The 26,211-nt window shown below is 40.7% G+C and overlaps 2 protein-coding genes across 10 annotated transcripts in view; one reads left to right on the plus strand and one right to left on the minus strand.

Annotated features, from left to right (window-relative positions):
* Nucleotides 1-566: 566 nt before the first annotated feature.
* On the minus strand, nt 567-2,794 carry LOC104931274 (methyltransferase-like protein 7A). Its single transcript, XM_010746245.3, has 2 exons — nt 2,228-2,794; nt 567-1,275 (listed from the first exon to the last, which is right to left on the minus strand). The coding sequence occupies exons 1-2, from the start codon at nt 2,720-2,722 to the stop codon at nt 1,042-1,044; spliced, it is 729 nt and encodes a 242-aa protein (XP_010744547.3). The 5' UTR covers nt 2,723-2,794; the 3' UTR covers nt 567-1,041.
* Nucleotides 2,795-6,812: 4,018 nt separating this feature from the next.
* The window catches only part of scn8ab (sodium channel, voltage gated, type VIII, alpha subunit b), a 47,085-nt gene continuing 27,686 nt past the window's right edge, over nt 6,813-26,211 (plus strand). For 3 of the 9 annotated variants that reach the window (XM_027279272.1, XM_019257894.2, XM_019257898.2), the window contains exons 1-8: nt 6,814-6,948; nt 9,466-9,529; nt 11,051-11,388; nt 19,480-19,598; nt 19,999-20,088; nt 20,189-20,317; nt 21,784-21,875; nt 25,843-26,064. In XM_027279272.1, the coding sequence (XP_027135073.1) occupies nt 11,107-11,388; nt 19,480-19,598; nt 19,999-20,088; nt 20,189-20,317; nt 21,784-21,875; nt 25,843-26,064 (934 nt within the window). In that variant the 5' untranslated portion in view covers nt 6,814-6,948; nt 9,466-9,529; nt 11,051-11,106. Of the gene's footprint in view, nt 6,949-8,690; nt 9,340-9,465; nt 9,530-11,050; nt 11,389-19,479; nt 19,599-19,998; nt 20,089-20,188; nt 20,318-21,405; nt 21,498-21,783; nt 21,876-25,842; nt 26,065-26,211 lie in introns of those variants that run through there. The other 6 variants (XM_019257897.2, XM_010746239.3, XM_027279271.1 and 3 more) reach the window with 5 other exon arrangements.

Consider the following 26,211-nt stretch of genomic DNA (forward strand, 5'->3'; position numbering starts at 1 on the left):
GGCTGCATGAATCCTGTAGCCTTCTTATCTTGTGTTTAACTTTAGTTGCACACATGGTGTATAATCCTTAATAAATGTGTGTTTGATAAAGATTTCCACAGCTTGCCAGATGTTTTTACTCCCACACCAGAGTTTGGTTTCTGGGTCTCAAAAAAGTTTCACGTTTGCTGCAGCCAGATTATACAGTATAAAGAATAGCTTGGGTGCACACCAATGAACAACAACGTCCACTGACTCATATTCTACTTCCTTTATGTCCTCACCAGGGACGCAGAGAAAGTAGCCGTGGTTTGTGGCAGGTACTTTTCAGAGCTCTCATGAGACAACACTGCATTTTCTTCTCGGATAACCTTAAAGCATTGCTGCCGTCATTTTAAGAAACTTTCGAAAATGAAAAGACTACTTGTACTGAGCGACAATGTCTGTGTTTCACCACAGGATGGCACTAATAACAGTAGTCTACAGTATATAAAAGGTCCAAATCCAGCCTCTCAAATGTTGAACTTGTTGAACTCCTGTTTATATCATCTCAGTGCTTGTAGAATATAAAAGAAACGCCACACAACTTGACTAAACTCTTTTAATCACTAACACAATCATCATAATCACAGCAAAAGAAGTTTTTAGTGAAACGGTCACAGCATTAACGGTACAGGATAATACAGCAGTAACACACAAACACTGACAGACAAAACTTTCCTATGGCAGTATCATATTGATTTGTATATATCAGCAAACAACCGGGAGATGGGGAATCATTAAAGATGAAACAAGAAGATATATTTTCACTTAAACTGCATGCAAAATTAGTATTTTGTGCTGTCTATCTAAGATTAGAAATAAGTATTAAAATAATTTGTCTTCACCAAACACAAAAAGGTGTATTTTTCTCAATACAAAAGTAAAATTAGTATCAAACTGATTGTTATTATTGGTATCACTGGTGATCAGTCATTTCACAGAGGAAAGGCGTTTAGTGCTTGGCATTATTGACACACTGGTTATGAGGCAAGCGTACAACAAAGATCAGTCAGACCAGATCTATTTGACGGCATAACCGACGATGTGTGGTTTGATCACAAAGATGAGCGGCGCTTCGATGTGTCTTATTTTGAGTTCAGAGAATCCGGCTGATTCCAGATGTTTCCACGTATCACGGGTGACCTCGCATCCGTCACCAAAGTAGTACCAAATAGGCTGGAGAACGTGCTGGAAGAAGTATGCCCAGCTCGAGGGATCTGCCACAACGTGCTCCATGAAGAAGAAGGCTCCACCCTGGAAGGTAAACATGTGTTATGTGTGCACTGTTTATTAAATATTGAATGAAACGGTGATGTTATGAAGTTTAAAGTCTGAGTACACCAACTGGAACATGACAAATGGAATGACACAGCACCGGCATTATCACATGGTTCAGATGTGTAATGTTACTACACAGTTCAAAGGTAGCACGATTAATGATTAATGAAGAAATCCAGTTATAATAACAACCTAAAGCTGGAATAATTAGTACTTTGGCCGGTGCATGTGTGAGGGGGGTCACGTCTCTGCAGTGCATGATTTGACCCAGTTATTATATTCCTTTTTAAAGTTGGACAACAGAGTATTTACTTCATGTTTTCGGTTGTTCTAGGACACTGGATCTTTTTAAGCTTATACCATTTTCTAATATATATATATATAATATATATATATATATATATTGAAAAGTATTCCTTCAATTTGTAAAAGATATGCACATTTTACAGTTATAAATTCTGTTCTCTCTGGTGAACTTTGAAATTTATTGTTTTACTAATGTCCATGTTCCCTTTTTCTGTGCACTTGCATGTGATGTCACTTTATTTGACCTTAAAATGAACCTTTCTATCTGCAACAGCACATTGTCCTGCATATCAGCCTTAAAGTTTAAGGCTTAGTTTCTCAGTCAGACTCAGACTTTCATTCATTTATTATTTTTTTAGTTTAGTTTCATTCCAAAAAAATGTATATTAAAATCTGTGCAGTAAAAAGTGAACACACTGTAAAAGAAAAAGCAAACACCACCGTTTGCTTTGTGTTTGTTTAGTGAGTTGCACATTCATTTCTAATGCTTCCCCCTGCTGCACGTCCATTTATAGAACAGTAGCCTTTAATACAACTGCAGCATGATGCATTCATGCCCCCCTGCAATTGTATTGAGGATTAAAACAACGTGTGGCTATTTCAGGAGCCACAGATGACTTACTGGCCTCAGTATGCGGTGAGCCTCACGCAGAGTTTGGGCTATGCTGTTTACGGAGCACAGCACCAGGGTGCAGACAACAGCGTCTACCGAATCGTCCTCCACTGACCCCATGTCCTCCCCCGACGCCACCAGAAACCTCTCATAGCTCAGGTGGCTGTTGTCATCCATGCACCTTTTCAGATACTTGTGGAAATGCGGGTTCGGGTCTGTGCAGATCACCTTGCAGCCCGGCGGGTAAAACTCAAAATTTGCGCCCGTGCCGCATCCGATCTCCAGCAGCGTGAGCTGCGCGCCGGGCTTCTTGAACTCTGACAGGCTGCGGAACAGCTCCTTCTTCTTGTCGTACATCTTCTTGTTGTAAGTTACTGAAATCCGATATAAACAAAACGGGAAGATGCGTTTGTATATTTGATACAAACCGACCGCGTCCATCAGATGGAGAGGCAAGCATAGCGCATTGACAAGCAGAGCGAAAACCCGCATTAGAAAAGTCATTTTGGGTTTTTTTTTGCGGGCCTTGGAAGTGCGTGGCGCCCAACTGCGTGTTTCAACTGCGAGCAACGTGTCAAGCTTTAAATAGCCACACTTAACACGAGCCTAACGAGGAAATCCGGTTACTCCTTTCAAAGTAAAGGTCAACGAGCAGAAAGCGATGACATAAGCACGGTCCAATATCCACTTCTCTTATTATGAGAATAAACGATGCAGTTTATTTTCTATAGCACCTTTCAAATCAGTCACAAAACAGCAATAAAGCGTTATAAAAGGAGCACAGGGAGAGTATCTTATGCAGTAAGATATTAAAACCACTAAAACAATAGAATGCATTGTTAGATTCAGACAGACAAATGGATTCATTAAGTCAAAAGGTTTTTACAATAGTGAGTTCTGAAGTCTTTCCAGAGCCGCTCACAACAGAGACACAGTTTGGTTTTTAATCTAGAAGTAGCTCTACTTTGTATCGCAAACTAAAAGAGTCAAAGACCTTAAAGGTGTAACTTTATTTGTCTCACATGTGATTCTTTCTTTACGTCTAATTTGGTTAAACAGTGTCTGACTCACAGCCCTTTTTTTATACATAGTCCATCCAATTTTTATGCAAGTGAATGTTATGAGAATTTTTTAAGAAGAACCTTTGAATAAGGAGGACTGGATTCAAAGTATCAAAGTTTAAGTTGAATTTAATATTCTTGTACAAGAAGGAGCGTTTAACAGGCTCACTGAGGAGCGTTATCAGGTGGTTCTTATACAATTCATTCTCAAAATGGGCTGTCTCGGACATCTTCCCACTAACAAGTCCTTTTTTTGGTTTTCCCCTTGTAATGAGCATTATGTTTCTTGTCCAAAATGACACTTCTCTTAATCTGTCTCTCTTGTCCTTGAACATTTTTTAATGACCTTTCCCTGCCAGCTTCAGCAAACACATGCTGGATAAGGGAAGTACACAAGATATGCAAAATACAAAAGACACACACTCCTTCTAAGAGTTAAAACATCTGCAGCCCAGTACAATCCTAATTTTTATAACAGTGAACATAACACGCAAGCCAGACGTTTACAGATGAGGGTCAACCGAGAATCTGTTTGAAAAACTTGAGAATTTAGGGATATATATTCATTGGGCTTTATGATCCTTTATTGTATAGTAGCAGCTGAAGAGTGACAGGAAAGTTGAAAGAGAGAGACAGAGGGAATGACATCAAATGGCCACAGGTCAGATTCAAACCCACGGACTGAGCCTCTGTACGTGGGGTGCCCACTCTACCTACTGAGCTGACCAGTGCCCCATACTACTGTTATTTTACTTACATTGTTCATCTGATAAGAATATTGACACCTTTAAATTGAAGCTGAAATTTGACCTCAAAAGTAAGTGTTCAAACTTTTCATGGTTCTGAGTGCTTCCACGTCCACGTGGGTTTAAAAGTTGAGTTCTTTCTTGACCTTGAGACAACGGTTGACAAATCCAAGTCAAATCTTACTACAATAATCACTGTTTGATTTCAAACACAGTCTGCTGGAGTACAGAGCGGCACAGAGAGAGTTCAGTACATGTACTGTATGTCAGAATCAGACAAAAGATACACACACTGTGCAAACAGCTCCCGGCTATTTTAACTGAGCGATATAATTTCAACATGACGGAGATCACTGTCAGGCATTGTCAAAGGGATCTGAACTGAGCTTTACAATCTTTTGTCTTGTTGCCGCCTTTAGGCGTTTTTTGGATGTGCAAACCAGCTAAGCCTGCTGCAACTACGACCCAACCCCATAAGCGGAAGAGAATGTATGCATGGATGAATGGATGGATGGATGGCGTACCCTTTGCCCTATTTATCAGTAATTACATTGCACCTTAACCTAGTCCTAGTTGGGGAATTTTGTGCAGTGACTGTGCATTCTCCTGCCATGACATATTTGTCATGTGTCCTGTAATGAGTGCAAAGGCTTTATCAGACTATAGATATGAACTACACCCTGGAAATTCTTTGATTGCCCAAGGTGGAGCCATAGGGAAAGTCCCATATAGCATTACATCACTGTGACCTGTGACTAGACATGTGACTAAAAACGGATGTAAAGATTAAAGTGTTATTTTTTTACATTTACAAGAAAAAACAGTCAAAAATAAGAAATAACTGCTGCATTTGTTTTTTTTTTTATTATTAAACTTTTATTTCAACCAGGAAAAGTCCTATAGAGATTAAAAATCAAATTTTCAAGGGAGCTCTGGCCAAGACAGACACAAGACACACAGACAATATTACAACAACAATGCTTAAAGTACATTTGTCTCTCATTAGCTCTGCCTCGGGCCTTCCAGAGAAAATTCCAGGGTCTGACTTCAAGAGAAATTCCTCTTTGTCCCTACTACAGCACACATTGTGAAATCTAACGGGAATGGGGTTACATTCTCGACTATTTCCCATGCTCTCTGTAACGAAATGCTGGCATGCCAAGCGTTTGATTTCCTGTACACTTTCAGCTGCAGTTCATCAGAGCTCCACCAGATAGAGACATTGTTGGGTCACATTCAAAACGCTTGGAGAAAAAAAAGCTTCCAATCCTCTGGTTTTGAAGGATGAAGGCTTGGTATTAGACAAAGGGGTCACAATGTATTGAAAATAATGTCTTTCAGTGTGTGTGAGCAGTGTTAGCATGTGTTTATACTCTATAATTCTATACTCTATAATACTATAAAATTACACAACAACAAAAATATCTGTGTCTTGCTACAGACAACTTTATAGAACATTAGTGCAGTGACACAAAGTAGGTAAGGTAGATTTAAAAGCTAAGATAACTTCTTCCAATGCCAGATGCTGCACTAAACAAATCAATTCAATTTGATTTATATAGTGTCGAATCATAACAAAAGTTATCTTGTGACACTTTACACATAGAGCAGGTCAGACAGTACTCTTTATAATATTATTTACAGAAACCCAACAATTACCACCATGAGCAAGCACTTGGCGACGGCGGCAAGGAAAAACTTCCTTATGACCGGCAGAAACCCCGAGCAAAACCGAGCTAGTAGACCTTTCTTTGGCTTTGAATGGAAAACTATTACACCGTGTAAATATTAAAAATGATTTAGTAACTAAACTAATAAAGAACACCAGTGGTTCAAAAGGCGAAGACGCCGTACAAGCACCATTTCAACAATAACCAGCTTTGTGGGTTGATGCCATCCATCTCCATGCATTTTGCCTGCATCATGTGTATTACAATATTCGATCTTTGATTTGGGCATGTCTTATTATTTTGTGCTGACATTAGAGATTGTATGTGTAAGTTAAATACCAGAATATGGATTTTTAGGGTTCAGTCTGTTGCCAGCAGGGGTTTAATACATGTGCTGCTATAGTTGCAACATTTCTTAGACAGTCTCATGCTTTGAAATCAAAATCTTGGTCACTGAGTCTCGGCAATGTAAATCTCAGTTACAGTAATAGGACACGTGACAGTAGGAAAAAATTTAAATATCCACATGAATGAGCTGCTTTTTGTTTTTAGGGTCCTGCTGAGTTTCATATTTGAAAGTCACATGTTACTAATAATACTAATAATAAGTGACTGATTTGTAGGTCAATTTAACTAGGCTAGGTTACACTCAACCGCTTCACTATAAGACATATAAAACCACTTTTGAATGAATTATTTGTGCTTATGCACCCACAGCTGCAAAGCACAGTCTCAGTTATTAATTTGGTATCAAACATTAATTTATATATATATATAAAAAAATTGGTTTATTGTTTTAAAGCTTACATTATGAGCTCAGACTTAGTCTTTAATTTGTTTAATAACTTCCAGGATTAATTCTAGAAATAACATGTAACGACACAGTTTCATTATTATGAAAGTTATTATCATAGCAGATCTAGATGAAAAATAAATATCTTCCCAATCTATATACCAATCCAAACCATAATATCATTGACTTGTTACATGAACGGTGTGTGTGTGTGTGTGTGTGTGTGTGTGTGTTTGTTTCTGCTTACGATGCTGCGGTCTCTTGTCCGTTATTGAAACTAAAGGCATTTACCGACACTCCCTAACAATTTGCTGAGAGTCATCAATTATGCAGGGTAGCCGCACGCACTGGGAAGGAAGATAGCAGCAACAATATGGCGACAGCCGCAGTTACTCTCGACTCTTTTTCTACATCTGCAGTTCAGTGACAGCTGTCTGGATTTCTTTTAATGCGAGAAAAAGTAAGTGGACAATCTGTTTTCTGCTTTGTCTCATATTTTGTGTCGTGGGATGGATCGCAGTCCTACTTTGTCGACTGACTGCATCCCAGTGCCGCAACGCGGTCCCTCTCTCTCAGCATCTTTTTTTTTCCTTTAGCGTCTGTGGAGGGAGAGATAGAGAGAGGGGGGGGTGTGGGAATGAGGGGTGGGGGGGGTCCTTGCCAGTACATGGGCTAATATGTAAGAGAGGCATCGGTTAGAAGTGAGGGGGGGTGGAAAAAATGTGATTTTTTTCAGAGAAAGGGGGGGATAAAAACGCGGATTTGTGATGCGGCGTGCTGGAAAACACAACACACACAGAGAGAGAGAGAGACAGCTGCTTATTTTGGGGTGTTGGCCTGCCGCTGGATGGAATGACATTTCAATGTGTCAGTATGTGAAACATACGCATATGGGATGGAGAAGAAGTGCAATCACGAGCAACTTCTTCTTCTTCTTCTTCCTTCTGGACTGGAAGCACAGCATCCCCGACATACATGCACACGAGTGCGCGGATAATGCGTCGCTTGCAAAAAAAATAAAAAATCTTTTTTTTTTTTAAGGCAGCAATTTTTTTTTTCCTCTCTCTCTCTCTCTCTGGCCACCATCATTTTATAACTATGATAGTTTTATCCACCTCCTCCCTCCTCTCCTCCTCCTCCCCCTCCTCCCACCCCCCACTCCACTCTGCGCTCCCCCCCCTCCCCCTCCTCTCTCTCCTTCCTCCCTCCCTCCCTCTTGCAATCTCTTTGGAGACTGTATTGCGTGAGGAGGTAGGTGCGTCTTTAGTTTGGCAGTCCTCATAGGGGCCGCGGCACCCCCTGTTTTTTTTTTTTTCTGGTACTTTCACGAGTCTCTCCCCAATTATTATATAATTTAATAAAAATAAATAAAAAACACATTTTCCCATCATGCTGTTGATATAAACCTGCATTATATAGATGCTCTGTAGCCCAGACGGGTGTGGTGTTTCCTTAAGGCCGGTTTAGTGGTCCTCTCTCTCTCTCTCTCTCTCTCTCTCTCTCTCTCTCTCTCTCTTTCTTTGCTGTAAATAATTTCACCCTTTTTTTTTTTTTAAAGGTGTGATTTGGTGTTGTGCTGATGATGGGCTATGGAGTTGAGGCGAGGGTCGGTGGATGAGTTGTCGGGACATGGTCTTGTGGATTGAACTGACCTACTATGAGTTTGTTAGTTAGAGCCTATAGCAGCAATAAACCACACTGCAGTATTTTAGGCTTTGGCCCTATAGGACAACGGCGCGCCTCGGTATTAAACAGTGGACTTTACCGAGGCTACAAATCACTGTCAGGCAAAGAATGGTACATGATCAAACACTGAAAGTCTGAAAGGAAAGAGGGGTGGAAGGAGTGGGGGGCTTCATCCCATACAAGTTTATATGTGCATAAAATGCTTGATTATAATATATAATTATCACAACTCATCAAATGTGCCAGTCAGGGCGTCATAACTTAACCTGAAATTGACTCAGACCCTCCTTCCCTCCCTTCAGTATAGGATATGAGGGGTTATTTGAGGCCTCTTTAATATTTGGCTGGACTTTTGGCCCCTCTGCTCTCACCTGCTCTCAGTGATGCTGTGTGGATTCATCTTTGAATTTAAGAGACAAGGCAGCATTAAGACATCACTGCAGGAAATGAAGGATGTGTAAGTTCTTTTTTTTTTTTACCTCCGGCCCATGTGACTCCTGATGCAAGTGCCCTATACAACCTCCTCCTCACTAAGCAGTGCTGTCGCCGCGGTGTCCGGTTATAGATCCCCCATCAGATGTCAGGTCATCATCAGAGTGCTTAGAGCAGAATAGAAGATTTTTTTTTTTTTCCCACCCTGCAGGTGACGGGACAGAAGCTGTGGCGCGTTTGGATGTCTTTTCCTCCGCGCAGAGGACGCAGCGTAGGAGGACTTTGCTTAAAAAAAAAAAACGCTACTCCACCGGACAATCTTATCTTTTTCTTCTCTGGGAGGCAAACGAGGTTGCCGGAGTTGTTAGTGTCATCCATCAGTTTTTTTTGTTTTTTTTATGTTCGGACTCATTCCTTGATTCGTTACGGATCTAAGCGTTTTATGGGCTATACGCGCTTTTGGTGCCGGTTACATGCGCAAATATGATTCGCTGTAATTGATTTAAGAGTGACCCGAGCTGTCTTTCTTTCTTTTATTCTATTTTTATTTTTAAAGATTGTTGCTTTCTCTTGTGACCTAGTGAGTTAGTGGAAACCAAATATTTCCAGCAGTTTCCCCCACGTCGCCTTTTTCCTTCTTCTTTTTTTTTTTTAGGACTGTGCCAGCGTTATGTGTAAAGTGCACATGCACAGCTGGCCATGCTATTGCATGCTGCTTTGAATCACCTTGAAGGTAGATCAATTGATGTAGCATTGGTGGAAGGAGACTTGGAGGTTGTGTCGAGGTTGGGTTACTTGAATCGGACTTCATTCCTCTTCTGGTTTGGCTTTTTTTTTTCTCTCTCTCTCTCTCTCGAAGATACCGGGGCTGTTGGACCGCTATCCGCCTGTGGATGTGTGACTTCTTTCTGATTCATTTCCAGGTCTGTACCCTTGTCATTGTTTCATTGAATGTTGCACACACTGTCTAATTTGATAGCCTGAACTGTGACTTGACTGTCAAATATGTGGTGTATCAAACAGCATGGCCATCAGCCAACTGTGGGGAGGGATATCCATCTATTGTAGGAGCCTGGACAGATGCATTTGATAATGTTATTACAACCTTACTGTTTAACCAGTGAACCAGAAGTTCAATCATTTCAAGCAATAACCTTTCTTATCTTTTGACACACTCAAACACTTTAGAATGATTCATTATTGGAAATTAATAATGAATAAAATGTCCTGTGTAGAGTCATTTATTTAGTCAGAATACAAGCAGGCCTGTGTTGGGCCAGGTGACAAACAAGGTTTTGATTTTTCTCAGGTGGACGGTTTGTCACGTAGAATAAAAAAACAAACTCATAATCATGTCCATAATAGCTTGAAATGTATTTTAAAGTCAGGCCATCTGAATTATTCTCATTCCATGAACCCCACCCATTCTTTTCTTTAACACAAATCCCAGTCACGTTCATTTATATGCTTCATCTGTAAGATAGATCACTGGACATAACAAGAAGACGGCAGAAGTAAACTCCAAAAACAGATTCACAGCAACGAGCTTTGATATACGATATCAACTTACGCTGAATATGTAGCACGATGAACCTGCTAGCTTTACTCATACATTTATCTGTGCCTGTCTTTTTCCTTGATTGGCTTCAAATTTGTTTGGGCCCTTTATCATTTTGCACTTTTTAAGATAATAGGGTGTGAGCTGAAAAAGCCACTTTCCCACTTATTTTATAGCTATCGCCAGCGTAGAGCCGTTCAGACTCAACCCGTAGAGTCTTCCAAGCCAAAACAATGAGCTAAAAGCTGCATTAAGCTGCAGACTGGATGTTTAGTCTCGGTGAGATCGAGACGTTCATTCAAATGCTGCCTTTTTTTGGCAGGGTTAGATACAGAGGAAAGTCATATAAGATACTTGTGAAGGAGAGATTCAGACAGTCCCCGGTGGGATAAAAAAAAGCCCACCGTTTGAAGAGAGAACTTGAAAAAGGGAATTCAATCCTGTCTTCTCTATGTGCTGGACACCTGAGTTTAGCTTTCTGGGGATACAGGATTGGTGCTTTGGTCATTAAGGTTGATGGAGGAAGCAGAAATAGTGTCTACTGGCCCATGTTCCAAATGTTTGCACTTTTTCCAGCTTTATTTTGCTTTGTTTGCTTTCTCCGGCAGAACTAGTAAATTCCATCTGTGAGGCTTTGAGCAATGCTGAAACTGAAAAGGGGGGTGCAGAGCAACTGGCCTGACAGCCATTTTAATCATAACCCTTTGTTGTTTAGTCAGTATTATGATTAAAATCACACTGGATTAAGAAACTACATGATTATTTTTTATTTTATTTTATTTTTTTAATATTTAATGCCTATTTATTTCTTTTCTTTCTTTTCATTTTGTTTTATCTGTGTCTTATTCTCACTCTTCCTCCCTCTGTGTCCCTCTCCTCCTCTCAGAGCTGGATGTTTGGGATGGAAAACAAATAAAGAGGAAATAGCTGCAGGATGAAAACATGGCCGCACCTCTTCTTGCACCCCCAGGACCTGACAGCTTCAAGAAATTCACCCCGGAGTCGCTCGCTAACATCGAGAAGCGCATCAATGAAGAAAAGAACAAGAAGCCACCCAAGCCCAGATCAGACAGTAGTCACCGCGACACAACTGACGAAAATGAGATCAAGCCCAACAGTGATCTGGAGGCTGGGAAGAGCCTGCCCTTCATCTACGGCGATATTCCTGATGGAATGTGGACCACACCGCTGGAGGATTTGGACCCATACTATTTGAACAAGAAAGTGAGTTGTCACACGGGCCGAATGCACCACCGGTTGTTGTAAAGTATTAATAAAGTATTGGTAATACTTTGTATAAAGTATTGTAGAATATTTTAACAAACCCATATAGATAGTGAGAACTTCAAAGTCTTGTAAGTCTAAATCTTTACATTTATCCTCATGTTGAAATTGCCAGCATTGTAAATTAACCATGCGACACACACAAAGGTAATTTCAGGTTTCTTATCAGTTTCAGTCAAAATGGAAGTTATTGTACTCACAGCAGTGGTATGGATAACATAATAGCAAAGACGACCTTGAGGTATTTAAAAGCTTTTGAGGTCTTTTAAGTCAGAGAGACTATCACTGCATTGTTACGGCGCACAGGCGATCATATGTGTGAGTTTTTGTTTTTTTAACTAGACCTGTACAATCAAAGCACAACAGAGGCTCCTGCAACACTGCAGGCCTGTCATTGAATGCAGGTCTCGGACAGATGTAATTCTCATGAAGGTTTCTGCCTTGTTGATTAATTATATGCGTTAACGAATGGTAAAGGTGATGTAACAGCTGTTGGGGGTGACGCCTTATGTTTATACGACATCAGTTCTATGGCTAATTTAATTATTTTTTTGATGATGACACGTGCCCTGTCCAACAAACTGTATTTGCAATGATTAAACGAGGGTCGTACTGTATGGGGCTGCTTTAACATCTGACTAGCTTAGCTTGGGACCAGTCCAGCTAAACACAGCTGTGCGCTAAACTAGACCCAATTTCCGATGACCCTCTGTCAAAATGAACACAGTTTCAGCTAAACTGAAGTTGGACTGGTAGACTTAGCCGCCCAACGCAGGGGTGTCGGAAAACCACATCATCGCACTGAGAGTAGGTGTGTCTGGGCAATGGAAAGATAATTATTATTATTATAGTGTTGCTGGTGTTATCGTGAACTGCATTGTGCTCTGCCACGTTTCTACTATTCACATTTCCACACTGTTGTACAATTTAATCAATACGAGTGAATGGAAGTGCACAGAGGGTGACGTGTTCGCATTTATTGAGATGACAGCGATCTGATGACTCGATGCAACATTGACGTCGAATTTAGTCCCATTAATGAGTCACATTAAGTAAGCCAACGTCTCCTCGCTAAGCTTCCTATGTGAAAACACGAAAAACAGCATCAATAACCTGTCAAGTGTACGGCACTACCTTACTCTGAAACCGTGGCGGGAATCGGTCTGACGATACATTGTGATCATTCGCTTCCTATGATTTATACATTACTGGCAAACTGACCACGAGACAGAAATGTGTGGCCATGCATTCATTAATTTTTAGATAATCAGTAAATGGTTTGAGGAACAAATGACACCTTTTAACTGTAATTTAGTGTAAGTTTGCCACTTCATATATTCTTCCCTTGCTAAAAGATTTTGAATTTTTTAGAAATATAAGCTATATAGATCTGTCCTTATACTGAACTTACCAGTAAACCTTATGCAGGGTTCAGATAAACCACAGAAACAGTGACCACTACAGGAGTTAAATGATTCCTACAGGATACAGCTTAGCTGGGAAGCCCAGTCAGCAGGACTGGCAGCCTCAGCCAGCAGCACTCCCTTATAGGGCGGATGAAACTATCAAATGTATGTGCCTTTTGTGACCTATTGATCCACAGGCCTAGTTCAGTGGTGGCTACAGGAAGGGCTGTGTTCTTGTCTTAATAATCCTTCCCCACTTATTGTGTCTTAACCTCTCCTTTACTTTCCTCTGTGGCATCTCACTTTGGCGATTGAAGGAAAGTTGCTGCAGAGTTGTTCATCACGGCTCTCCACCCGCATGTCTCCTACACAAGAATATACTGATAGAGCTAACAAGACATTAATTAAAAACATGTTAATAATATAATGATAATGTAATAGTTGAGTAGAGCATTACAGATTGGCTCTATTTACAAAAAAAAAAATGTAGCTAAAATCTGATCCAGATGAACAAACAAACAGAAAAGGGGTCACGAAGCTTTCCAGCTTTGTGCACAAAGCTTCAAGGCCCTGTTTCTTTATGTAACAGTGCATTGAATATAAAAAAAAGACATTCTACATGATAATACTGAAGGTACAGTTGATTGAATAATGTCATGCACACATTATCTCCATGGGACTTGAACCTAAGAGCCAGTGCTGGATTATGAGTTAAGTGATGGTCAAAAACCTTTAAACAAAAAAGAAAAATGCTACTCGTCCGCAGTCTGCTTATATAACTGAATATATCACATTTAAAAAGTAGATTAGATCAGCTAAAAATGAGCAGCTATATAAACACATATTGTTTGTTGTTTAAATAAACTCACATACACATTAGCCGCCCCAGAACTTAAATACAATCAATCAAACAATCAAATATACTCGCAATTCATCCCTTTTCTCAAATTGTTATTGGCAAGAATTGTGAAATATGATAACATCGACCTCGTCGGTGTGGCAGGGTTACACTCCATAACAGGAGATACTTTGTCTATAAAATGAATCTGGTTTTTGGTCAGAACCGTGTGCCAGTGGTTGCAGTCTGGTAGATGAGTGAATAATCTGTTAGCAAAATCCAACTGAATCATCGATTTATGATGATGGATTAGATTCATTAGAAGTAAAACAGGCTTAATTTATATTAAGTTAACCTAATCATCATCAAACGGTTGTTCATTTTTAAGTCATGGAAAAGTATTGCTGTATACACATAGATCCCATCACAGTTACAGTCCATTATTTTCTGGCTTCCAAACAGCTTGGTGCCTTGCTTATGGGCATATTTTTTAGAGAATTTCAAAAGGGAATGAAGGGTAGTCAGACTACCAGCTAAATAGCTGATCCACCAATAAGCTCCCGCTTGCCCAAATGTGTTATATAGTTCATAACGTCATCATACCCATCCATGTGTCGTGTCAGCAAGTTCAGTAAGAGTCGCGGGCTAAGACCTCATCTTCCCTCTCCATCTTACTATCATTGATATCAATCATTTTCCTAATCCACTAATGTGTTTGTCCTCTCTCACACCTGAGGAAGTGCCACAAAGTCTATTCATGGTTAGGCGTCCATTCCTCCTCTTTCTGTCCTCACCTTTCCAGGCTGCTCGTCTCCTCTGCTCGACCGACGGTCATCCTATCGCTCACCATTGCACTGTATGTCAATGAGTGAGGCTAAGTGTGTGTGTGTGTGTGTGTGTGTGTGTTACCGTCAGCTGCAGGAAACCTGATCACAGCACTCATGCATCAAAGAGAGGAAGAGGGGGCAGCGGTGAGGAAGAGAAATGCAGCGTTGCAGTTCTTGTTTTCCCCTGTGATGAGGAGAGGACTGCCTGGGCTTTTCAAACGTCTGATGTGATTAGGCAATGTTAAAGCTGCTGTGGTCATACAGGAAGAGCAGGACGGGATGGATGGATGGATGGATGGATGGATGGATGGATGGATGGATGGATGGATGGATGGATGGATGGATGGAGAACGTACTAGCGTTTTGGGCTTGCACTGCGCACGTGCCCACATCTGTGTTCAGATGATTCAGCTGGAATGGGCTGCTGTATTTTGAACAGCTTTCAGGTTTTCAGTTTTTTTTTTGTTGATGCAGAAGCGTCATTCTCTCCCTGAATGTGCCGTTTTGTCGGTCGCGTTACGACAGGAGTCACTTATGCTCCGGCTAATAGTGAGGCGCACAAGGGTGAGCTCACGGCTGAAGCAGCAGCAGCCTCTGAATCTCATCACGTAGCACTGTACACACCATCATATTATTTCCCTCTACCACCGTCTCCGTCTCTGTGCGTGTCTCTGTCCATTACTCTCCTTTTCCCCCCCCTCTCTCCCTTCCGCCGCCTCCTCTCAGGCGCTTTTTTTTTTTTTTTTTTCAGGGTGTAGTAAATTAGAGCGAGGGCCAGGCTTTAGTGCTCTGTCTGAGTCCTCAGTCTCTGATGACACAGCATCCTCCTGTACTGGGCTGAGTGAGGAAGGGAATAGGGGGTGGGGAGGGTTTTTTTAGTGTGCTTCTGCTAGCCAGGTTGGTATAAAGGAAGAGGGTGGGGTAAGGAGAGGAAAGTGTGGGGGGGTGTTGCAGCACAGCACACACAGGTGAAGAAGTGGGTTGATGCATTTTTGATATGGTATGATATGCAGAGGGATTAGTTTGCAGTCATGCTCGTTTCAAAGAGAGACGACGCGGTCCTCACTGCGGTGAGCTCAGACAGGAAGCACGCGGGAGATGTTTGAGGGTATGAAGCTGAGCGGTGTTACATTAAAGCTCCTCGTTATGTTTCGTCACAAAGAATCAAAGTTTCACTGTGGAAGTTTCTCTGTAAAGATCGGGCTGTGTGTGTGTGTGTGTGTGCTGTGTGTGGATTTGGAGTACTGCTTATGAAGGTCATTTCAGGCTCTCGGCTGACAGTTATTTGAATTATTTTGCTGTTAATCTATTAATTGTGTAGCTTATTAAATATTATAGAATAGCGATTAGAATAAAGGTGAAGTTTCTCATTATCTAATCGGTCTTCTGTCCACATCTACAGACAGTTTTGTGAGGTAACAGAGCTGTGTCTGTGTCAGGCTGGTGTCCTGGGATGATTAAGAGAAGTACAACGCCTCCTTGTCATGATTTAATCTCTATTGTTTCCCTACTTACATCTCACTCAGCCCCCCCACCCCCACCTCCTCATCATTTCATTCTCAGTTTCCCTATCTGCTGCATGCCTACCAGGTCCTCCTCCCTCCGTCTACCCATCCATCTCAGGTTTGGCTCTCTCCCCTCTGCAGCTCTCTGGCTTTCTGTTCTGCATCACTCCCCCTCCACCCCCTCATCGCTCTCTCTCTCTTCGGCTCTCTTTGCTGCTGTCCCTTACCCCTGCAAGCCCCTCTCCATATCCTTGCTCCACTATTCCTCTCTCTCTCTGTCTCTCTCTCTCTTTTTCTTTCTCTCTCACACACACACATACACACTGTCCTTGCAGCTGCATTCTGCCTCCTGATTCTTGCATATGTGCCTTTTTCTTTAACGCTCTATGGAGAATTAGGAACATTTCACCAGCTTTGCAGCAAATAAACCTTCCTTACAGTGAGGCTCGCTCTGCTGAGTTGTGTATTTATGTCTGTGTGTGTGTGTGTGTGTGTGTGTGTGTGTCATCACGTGGGCAGATCAGTGTTTTAGTGATATGCACGTGTGTCATCGTGTGTTTTGTGTGAAAGACTCCAACACTTATCGTGTTACACATACAGTGCTTTGTTTCACTAAGCTCCAATTCACTGTCTATCAACTTACTTTACAGAGTTTGTCGGGAAATTAATTAAACAGGGGAGTGATTAGTCAATCAATGAATCAGTGTTAGGAATTTAAATAATCAAGAATATGTCAACCAACAGTACATTGTGGGACATTGTGCAAGCGTGGTTGGACTCGTGTTAAATGTCTACTCAGTTGGGGTAACTGCGCCATGTTGACCATGAATTACCGCGGTCGGAGCCCATGATGCTGGCACAGTTTTTCTTTTCTATATTGTTGCACAGTAAAGTTGCTGCTCACGTCGATAACATGCTAGGGGGTTTGAGTTTATCTAAACTAATAAGCATCTAGTTCCTGCAGATTCACTGTAGCTTTTCCCCCTTCTACCATTACTTCCCCTGGAGCCCATATTATTGTTCTGCTTTATGTAGGCTGCAAGACCTACTTAGATTTTTGGATTTGGAATGACTTGTTTTATATTGTGTCTCTGAAAAGACTCCATTGGAAGTCCTGCATTTAGTACTTATATTTGTCTTGACTCATAGGAAGTATGCCTGCCATTGGTCCACTATTTAAGATGAGATTCTCCTCCCCTTTCCACTGTCTTCCGGTTTACAGAAATACAAACAAGCCACGAGCCTGAGTTTCTTTCACCGAGATGATGATGGTGGTCTCATCCAGACTTTGCTCCATCGCTGGCACAGCGCTAAAAACAAAGTGTGGAGATCGGGTCTGGCTATGCGAGACTAGTATTTTATAAACTTCAGCGGTTGATCAGTTATTGATTCATGTGGCAGACGATCAATTAAGGAAATTGCCTGACATTTGCATCCCTTGTGCCAGGTTGCCAAGTTTGCGTCAACAGCAGATTTTTCTGTCTCTAAATTCGACACAGTTCTTTGAGTAACTGAAGCCTCTTTATGGCTTAAATTGTGAATCTAAGTTTCCATCCGCTGCAGAGGAGGATAACCTACATTGAAATCTTGTTTTCAAAAAAACCCTCTACAAATCCATAGGGTTTATCCAAGGCAGTAGGCTTCGCATTGATTTAACAATGGAGCATACTTATGTATGCAAGGCATCTGTAAACTGCTAATGAGATATTGCTCATTTTACAACCACCTCCTCCTTCCTCCATCCACACGCTGGATTTGCTTGGTCAGCAAAACACTTGAGTTGACCTCTGGGAGAAAGCTTTGCCCCTTCGAACACTCTTAAGATCCTGTGTTTTCCTGTTCACGCAGTGGTGATTAGGTATAGATCATTCTTTCCTCCGTGTGACAGGAAAAATAGTGAGAGGATATTTTAAGTAGTGCAGATGCTCTATAGGCAAAAAGGAGCAGGGAGAGGGGGAGGGAGGGGGAGAGAGGAAGAGAGAGACAGAGAGAGAGAGAGAGAGGCGTCTTTATGATGCAGAGAATACATTTTGTCTATCCCCAGACTGCGGACACTATTTTTAATTTAATTAGATTTCAGGACACCACTTGTCTCTGGACACTTCTGGTCTCTTCTCCATCTCTTTCTAGTGTTTCCCGTGGTGTGAACCATGAACTCGTCGTGTACCGTATTTCTTTTTTTTTTTTTTTCTAGTTGTGTCACACGCATACAAAAGAGCAAATGCCTGAGTGCAGTGATTATTATACCTGAACCGGACCTGCTGTGGTTTAATGCATGTACTCTGGTGCACAGTATTTTTATATCTGTTCTTCGGCACTGGTTACAAGCAGGACGCGGTGTGTTTTCTGTGCAATACTGGCAGACAAGATTGGTAGTGGCGTCATAAATATACATGGGAGGGGATGTGTTGAAATACAGCAGTGTATGCATTCTTAACTTTCAGATTGTCATCCAAAGCATACATTTTTAATTGTGAGTTTAAAGCCTAGAGATATATATAAAAAAAGGAAACTGGAAGCCCTGCTACCAAGTTAGTTGTACATGTAATGTATCCCAGTAGTGCTTGTAAATAATGCTCATACCTCTCACTCTTCTTGACCCCATATTGTCTTTGTCCAAAATTGGGCACAAACGTCCACAAAACCACACACGAGTACACACAAACAAATGCACACTGCTGCCTCACCCCAGTGCCCAGCCCCACTTGGCCCAGTGCTGTTTATGGGTGGGGAGTGGTTGTTGAGAGCTTAGAGTCAGCAGATCTGCCTCTGATCGATGACAGCATTTGCGGTTCTCTTCCAGTAAGAGCTTTAAACTTTGGGCGAAGAGAGTCGTTTGGCCACGAAGAGGGGAGAGCTTCCCCCATGCACCTGTCTTTTCCTGAGGCAGCTCGCAGAGCCGCTTGTCATGGCGGAAAAGCTTTGCCAGGACAGAGACTCTGCGTCTGATGCAACCAGGACAGAGTTGTCAACTGTGCTCCTGGTGCTCGGGTGGCTGGCCACAGAGGGAGTGATGTCAGTGGAGTAAGACAGTCTTTTGTCCTTGCTGCCACTGACTACACGCTCTCTTCTATACCATTCTACTAAGGCCATTATAACCTGGCTCACTGTTTTAAAATGGATAAAAGGACAACACAGTGATACTCTCACCATAATATTCAAATGGATTTTAGTGTCACCTGTACTGTGAGAGTTAGCCGCGTATTTTAGAGCGGAAACGAACACGGTGGTGCCTCATGACTCAGAGGTGAGCTCAGGACTCACATCAGCTACAGTCATCTCTCCCTTTTTTTATTTATTTATTATTCTTTTTTTTTTTAGAACAAGATAGCGCAAAGGTTTGCAGACCATGTACTGAATCGTATGTGCCAAATATAAATTGTTCTGAAAATGTTCTAACTGTCGTGTTATCTCTCTCTCTCTCTCTTTTTCTCTTTCTCTTTCTCTCTCCACAGACATTTATAGTCCTAAACAAAGGGAAAACAATCTTCCGCTTCAGTGCCACGCCCTCCTTGTACATCTTAAGCCCTTTTAATTTACTTAGGCGAATAGCTATTAAGATTTTGATACATTCATATCCTTTTTGAAGCAGTTTATTCTCCATGCTTTACAGGGAGTGAGTTTACATGTGTTTGATTTCAGATGTTGGTACATTAAAGGTGCAGTGTGTAAGATTTCGGGGGCCTTTATTTTCAGAATAAGGCAGACATGGAATATAATCATGTTTTTAATGCATGTATAATCAGAATCTTTTTATTTTTTGTTACTTAAAAATCAGCCTTTTATATCTACAGTGGGAGCGGGTCCTTTTTTCAGGGAGGTCCCCATGTTGAAAAGCTAGATACTGACTCTAGACAGGTGTTGTTTACACCGCTAGATGCAAATTAAATTCTACACACTGGACCTTTAAAATGTATTGGGTGTCATGGGGTAGTAGCACTGTTGAAATTTTCCTTAACTTTCTGTCCTCTCACGTTATTCAGCATGATCATCATGTGTACTATTTTGACCAACTGTATATTCATGACATTTAGTGACCCCCCGGAGTGGTCCAAACAAGTAGAGTAAGTACACATCCACATTTTTCCTAAGTTATCCTATATATATCCTCGTTGAATGTATCTGTCTGACGTTTTTACTGTTATCTCTCTTTGTTTTTTAAAGGTATACCTTCACAGGTATCTATACGTTTGAGTCACTCACAAAAATTGTTGCGAGAGGCTTCGCTATAGATGGCTTCACCTTTCTCAGAGACCCGTGGAACTGGCTGGATTTCATGGTCATCTCAATGGCGTAAGTATTTTAGTTCGTAATTAGTAAGAGTGAAAATAATTCGAAAGGGGGAAAAAAAAAAAGCAAGAAACCACAAATGGGATTTCGACATGATTAATACAAAACACATTTTAGCATGTGGATAGAAGATAACAGCAGGTAAATCTATAACAGACAGCTTAAACACAGGTGTGATCAATCACTCTTATTATGACTATATCCCATTCAGGTGTGACAGTCCCAGAGCCCTGCCATTGTGCACGCTGACTCTCTGCTGTAGCCGATGAGACATATTAGTGAGACAGTCATTGAAGTAATTGGTGACACCTGTGCTTTTACGTCTACAAGAAAAGTCTGAATTTATGAATCTGGCTCCAGTTGATCGATGGACCCGGATACACAGAAGAATTACATGAACGGAAAATTACAACCAGAAATGTTTGTAGCATTTGTAATTAGTTTCAGTGCATATAAATAAATGAGGAAGAATCTATATGAACGAAATCCCACACGTTGAGCCAGTTACAGCTACAAACACATTTCTGTCTAACTCTACAGTGGAGGGCAAACACCGTTTTTGTTAGCATTAGACAAGGTTTATTAATTTCATTATTTTTCACTTGACACATCTTTGTAAGCTCAGTCTAGTAGTTACATTAAACCCCAAACTCTTGAGAAATATATCAGTAAATTAGACACTACAGTCGCAAAGCTTAATCTGAGTTTGGGTCATATCAAACACTTTGCATTTCTTATCCAAATGTATTTCAGGCCCATTATTTTGTTTCCTGTTACCTCCTCTATGGACATGGATTTGCGGCCCTTGTAAAGACTAGACTGAGTCATGCATGTGTGATTGACAGGCAGTAGGTGTGCTTTCTTTCCCCAACCTGATTGGTCTTTAGGACTTTAATTGAAATTTAATGATATATATCAAGAGATGTGAGGTGAAAACAAGTTCTTAAGACTCTTTGCCTACAGCACCTTCAATCCACATCAGTCCATCATAAACGTTGATAATGCTTATGAAGATATTATGTAACAATCTATTCTTTCTTTCCTTCTGTTTGGGATGGCTACTGAGTAACTGTATCTGATCCACCTTGCAGGTATATAACAGAGTTTGTAAACCTAGGCAATGTGTCAGCTCTGCGTACGTTCAGGGTTCTGAGGGCTTTGAAAACAATTTCAGTTATCCCAGGTAAGACAGTCCAGGTGTTTGTGTTTGCGGGTGGGCGAGTCACGGGGTTGATGTTAGGTGTGGTTTTGTTTCAGTCCCTCTCCTCTCCTCCTCCTCCTTCGTTCTCTTCCCACTGGTTCGGACAGGCGCTCTCTCTCTCACCGTGGTGTCCCCTCCTGGTCTTCGATGGTGGTGCTGGTGTCGTGCTCTTGCGCGTACATTGCGTGCGTGTGTGTGCGTGTTGTTGTTATCGTGTGTGTTGTGTGTCATGGGGTTCTGTTCTGTGTGTCATCCTACCTTGTTACAGATATATAACAGAGTTTGTGGACCTTGGGAATGTCTCGGCGCTCAGAACGTTCAGGGTTCTCCGAGCATTGAAAACTATTTCTGTCATTCCAGGTGAGACTCCCATTTAAACACTAAGGCTGAGCTTACCTTCCTATGACCTGTCTTTATTTCTATTATTTTGATTTTTTTTTTTCCTTTTTTAAAGAGGATGTTTTAGAATTTCTACATTATTATTTTGTTTTTCTTTTGTTTCTATGACAATCAAAAATGGTAGCAATACATTTTTGATAGGCTTAGCAGTCTACTGGCAGTCTTGTGGGTTCACACGTCCCATATGGACAGCTGGGGTTATGCAGCAACAATAACATATTCAACAGCTATTTGTACATTTCTACCCCAAATGAAACATACATTCATGTCAAAAACAACGTGATAACATAGGGGAAGAGTTTAGATATTATATCCAAGGACTTTCAGGATGATATCAACTGATATCAGCTGATTAAGGGGGGAAAAAAATGATCATCGCCTCTTTCCACATCTGGTTTGTGTTCGTTTTTATTTCATACATTAATCCAAATTCTCACAAGCTATGACACTGCCTCCTCGTTTCTGAAAGACTATTTGACTGCCAAGCCTAATTTAACAACACAGCAACGCTGCATGAAGCTTTGAGACATATGCTTTTACAAGTTTGGCTTTAAGGGGCTTTTCTTTTTAATTTTATCTTTCAGTTATAAGAGTTATTTGATTAAGGCTTTATTTTATTATTGTTTTTTTTTTGAAGATCTTTGTCCATCCTGGGAGTGAAAGGGAAAATAAATAATGAATAAATATCATAGATAGGTAAAAATTCTGTGCATATGCATTTCTCTTTTCCTAGGGAACACAGTAACATACATTTATATATGCAATATATTTGGTTTTAGGTGAGCGCCACATGAAAACTAAGTTACTGTATTTCATCCTGCACATATATCTTACGTGCATACACACACACACACTCAGTACAATAAGCTCAGCCTCCAGCACTTAGTGCTCAGTTTGTGCTCTGGGCTAAACCAGCCTGAGGGCTCGCCCAGCAGGGCTGGATGCCTGGGATTGGAACGGTTCTTCAGTTAAGTCAAGGTCACCATCACGGTTTACAGACAGGTGATGCTGACACAGAGTCAATTCCTTCAGCCTTGGCGTTTAAATGACCTGCATGCCACCTCTCATTGCCCCCCCTCCCCAACCAACTCTTCCTCGCCTGTCCTTTCTTTCTCCTCTTCACTTCCCGCTTCCTTGACTGAGCCCAGTTTCGGCGCACTGTTTGCTGTTTGTGATGCTGCTGCGTTCAGCCGATTTGTTGGATGCGGTATAATTATTAACTGCAGCTATTTAGGAATGTTCCCATCGATGGACACGAGGAGTGTATAGTTATCTGTGATACAATTTTTCCTCTCTAGACCGATCCTAAATCCAGCTGCAGAGCTGTCTTTTCTCCCTCAGTGGAAAATGCTTCATAAAATTAAGATTTTTTACGACACATTTCTATAGAACTGCTTACTTACATGTGGTAATGTGTCTTTCTGATGGAAACATCCCAGACAGCTGCAGTGTTTGTTGTGGTGTTTTGTGTTTTATGAAAAAAGAGAAAAGACAAATGAATGTGACCTTTATATCTGTGGTTCAAGTGGAATGCACTATTATCATTGAATAGGTGTGGTGTTATTATTAGATTAGATTTTTATTGATGTCCCTCTTAAAGATATCGAGAACCACAAGAAATACATCAGTCTTATCCCATTAAGTACTGACACACAGTACATGAATACTGACATAGTGTGTATATCTGCTCTGGGGATAAAAATTTGATAAAAGTTTTTTTTTGTGCCAAATGTCTCCTTCTCCAAACACATGTTACATTTTAGACTTTTGTCACGTAATGAGGGTTTTTATAGAATACAATGTTCAATGTTTGGAGCTAGTACATACAGTGTTGTCGGCACGTCACAAGATTTTTGTCTTTTTTTAAAACCTTTGAAAACTTGGCTTCAAATCCTAATCATTTTTCCAAAACATCAGTCATGACTAAATAAGCGACAATCAAATTTAAAAGCATGAAAAGAACATCCTTATGTGTTATTATTTAAGAGTTCATTCAGAAAGACTGGGACTGTGTAGGTGTGGTTCGATCAACTTTTAAGTGATCCTGGGACCTTTTTTCAACTCCTGAGCCCCACCCACTTAAAATCACAGACAAAAACACACATACAAAACTCCCTCACATGAGATAACCACAACTGGTAAAAGTTTTGAAAGATGTATGTAAGGATACAGTCAGTCATAGTAAGAAGATAATGCAGAGACATTTAATTGTTTTTTTAAACTGGTCTCTATGTATTTGTTATACAATGAGATGCACATTTGCAAATCATATGCTCAGGTCAGCATTAGAAGACTATTAGTCATTCTCTAAACCAAAAGTACTCACAGGTATGGTGGTGTATATAAGCATGTCAGCCTTTGATAATGCTGAAAAATAGTTATGGAACAAACAAAACTATGTTCAGCAAAGCTAAAATAAAACAGCGAGAACAATTTTGTAGATTCTAGAAGCTACTAATAAAGCCATATATCATATTTATTCTCTTTAATACACTAAAGATAATCAAGATTGAAATGTACTTCTTTACTTTCTAATGACACAAACATTCAGCCATGTTTCTTAAATGATATCACGTTGATTATTAAAACTTGGAGCTTAAAACAGAGGTCATGATAACAGTACACATAATTAGTAATAGTAACGTGAGTAAAGCGTATCCAAATGAGCATGTAAAGAGAAAATGAAAGTCAACAACAAGAAAATTAGCACAGGAAAGGAGTCTCCTCCCAGGAGACATGGAGATGCAGGACAACATGTTCTTCTGCCTCAGAGCCGCAGGGTTGTACCTGCAGACAATGGCTGGAGATATTAAGCCCCCACATGAACACACACACACACACACACACACACACACACACCCCTTACCTTATCGGAATACCTGTGCCATTATTGGACTGTGTGTGACTTACATTATTTATGTATGGATGTCAGAGAATTCCAATTTCTACGCTGAATATCTTTCACACCCAAACTGGGTTCTCAGCTTTCTTCTATGAACTCTCTACTGCTGTGTTGTTATTACAACGTAGTAGCATAAAATTTTAATAAACTGTCACCTGAATAATGATCAACGTATTATATTGATTTACAATCTTCAGATAATACAGTGCAGAGTCAATCGGTTAATGCTGCAACACGAAGAGCTAAATTTGACAGTTGAACAGTTAAACACACATCTGTGGTTACCTCAGCCAGTTTTGTCACTTTAATTCACTATAATTAATTCTTTTTTTTAAGATATCAGCAAAGGTGATGGTGTCCGGTATAATTAAAGATCAAAATGGGGCCCCTATTTATCAACTATGATTATTTTCACGTGTTGTTGAGGTGTTAAAATTACAGTCTCTCTTTAGGCATAAAACATAGGTCAGGAGCTAAATACCCACAATATGCAAAGCATCTATCTGAATAATTAAATATAAACAACAGCCTGAACTACAGATTTACATCAAAGTAGGAATGACAGGAACAACAACAACAACAAGCACTGTCCACACACCGGTTTTATACTTTTTATACACCCAAAGTCAATTCCTGGTGTTGAAGCTTGGCAGCGCTAGACGTAGGTGCTCAAGAAATAATTCTGATGCCTGCCAAGTTTAGATTTATGTAAGAGCCTGCACAGCACAGGGTTAAATACAGGATTAGATATATGTTACCTAACTTAACTTTACAGTATTATATGTAACTTCAGTCAGCTCTGAATTGCAGCTATAAAAAAAACAAACTCAGCTTGTGCACTCTTGCAGTGCCAAAAGTTGCAATTCTTTTTATTTGTGTCTTTCTCTGTGTGTGTGTGTGTGTGTTTGTGTGCATTTGAATCTGTATGTTTGTGTGTATGTGTGAGTTTGCCTGTTTTTGTGTATGTGCATTCATGCACATTTGCGTGCGTGCGCGTATGTATGTTTATCATATATTAATCGACAGGCCTGAAGACCATTGTGGGTGCTCTGATCCAGTCTGTGAAGAAGCTGTCGGATGTGATGATCCTGACCGTCTTCTGTCTCAGCGTCTTTGCTCTGATTGGACTGCAACTCTTCATGGGGAACCTGCGGAATAAGTGTGTGATCTGGCCAATCAACATGACCGAGCAGTACCTTGCAAATGGCAGCAGGGGCTTTGACTGGGATGAATACATCATGAATGACAGTGAGTGCTTACCTTGACACCTGGACAACTAGTTGCACATGATTACATCAATGGGGCATTAGCAAAAGTGTGTGCATCTGTGTGTGGTCATTCTTTTCTTTTTGTATTGTGTTAAAATTAAGACAAAATTAACAAACACAGTGTTTA

Source organism: Larimichthys crocea, chromosome VI, assembly GCF_000972845.2.
Source record: "Larimichthys crocea isolate SSNF chromosome VI, L_crocea_2.0, whole genome shotgun sequence".
Lineage (NCBI taxonomy): Eukaryota > Metazoa > Chordata > Actinopteri > Sciaenidae > Larimichthys > Larimichthys crocea.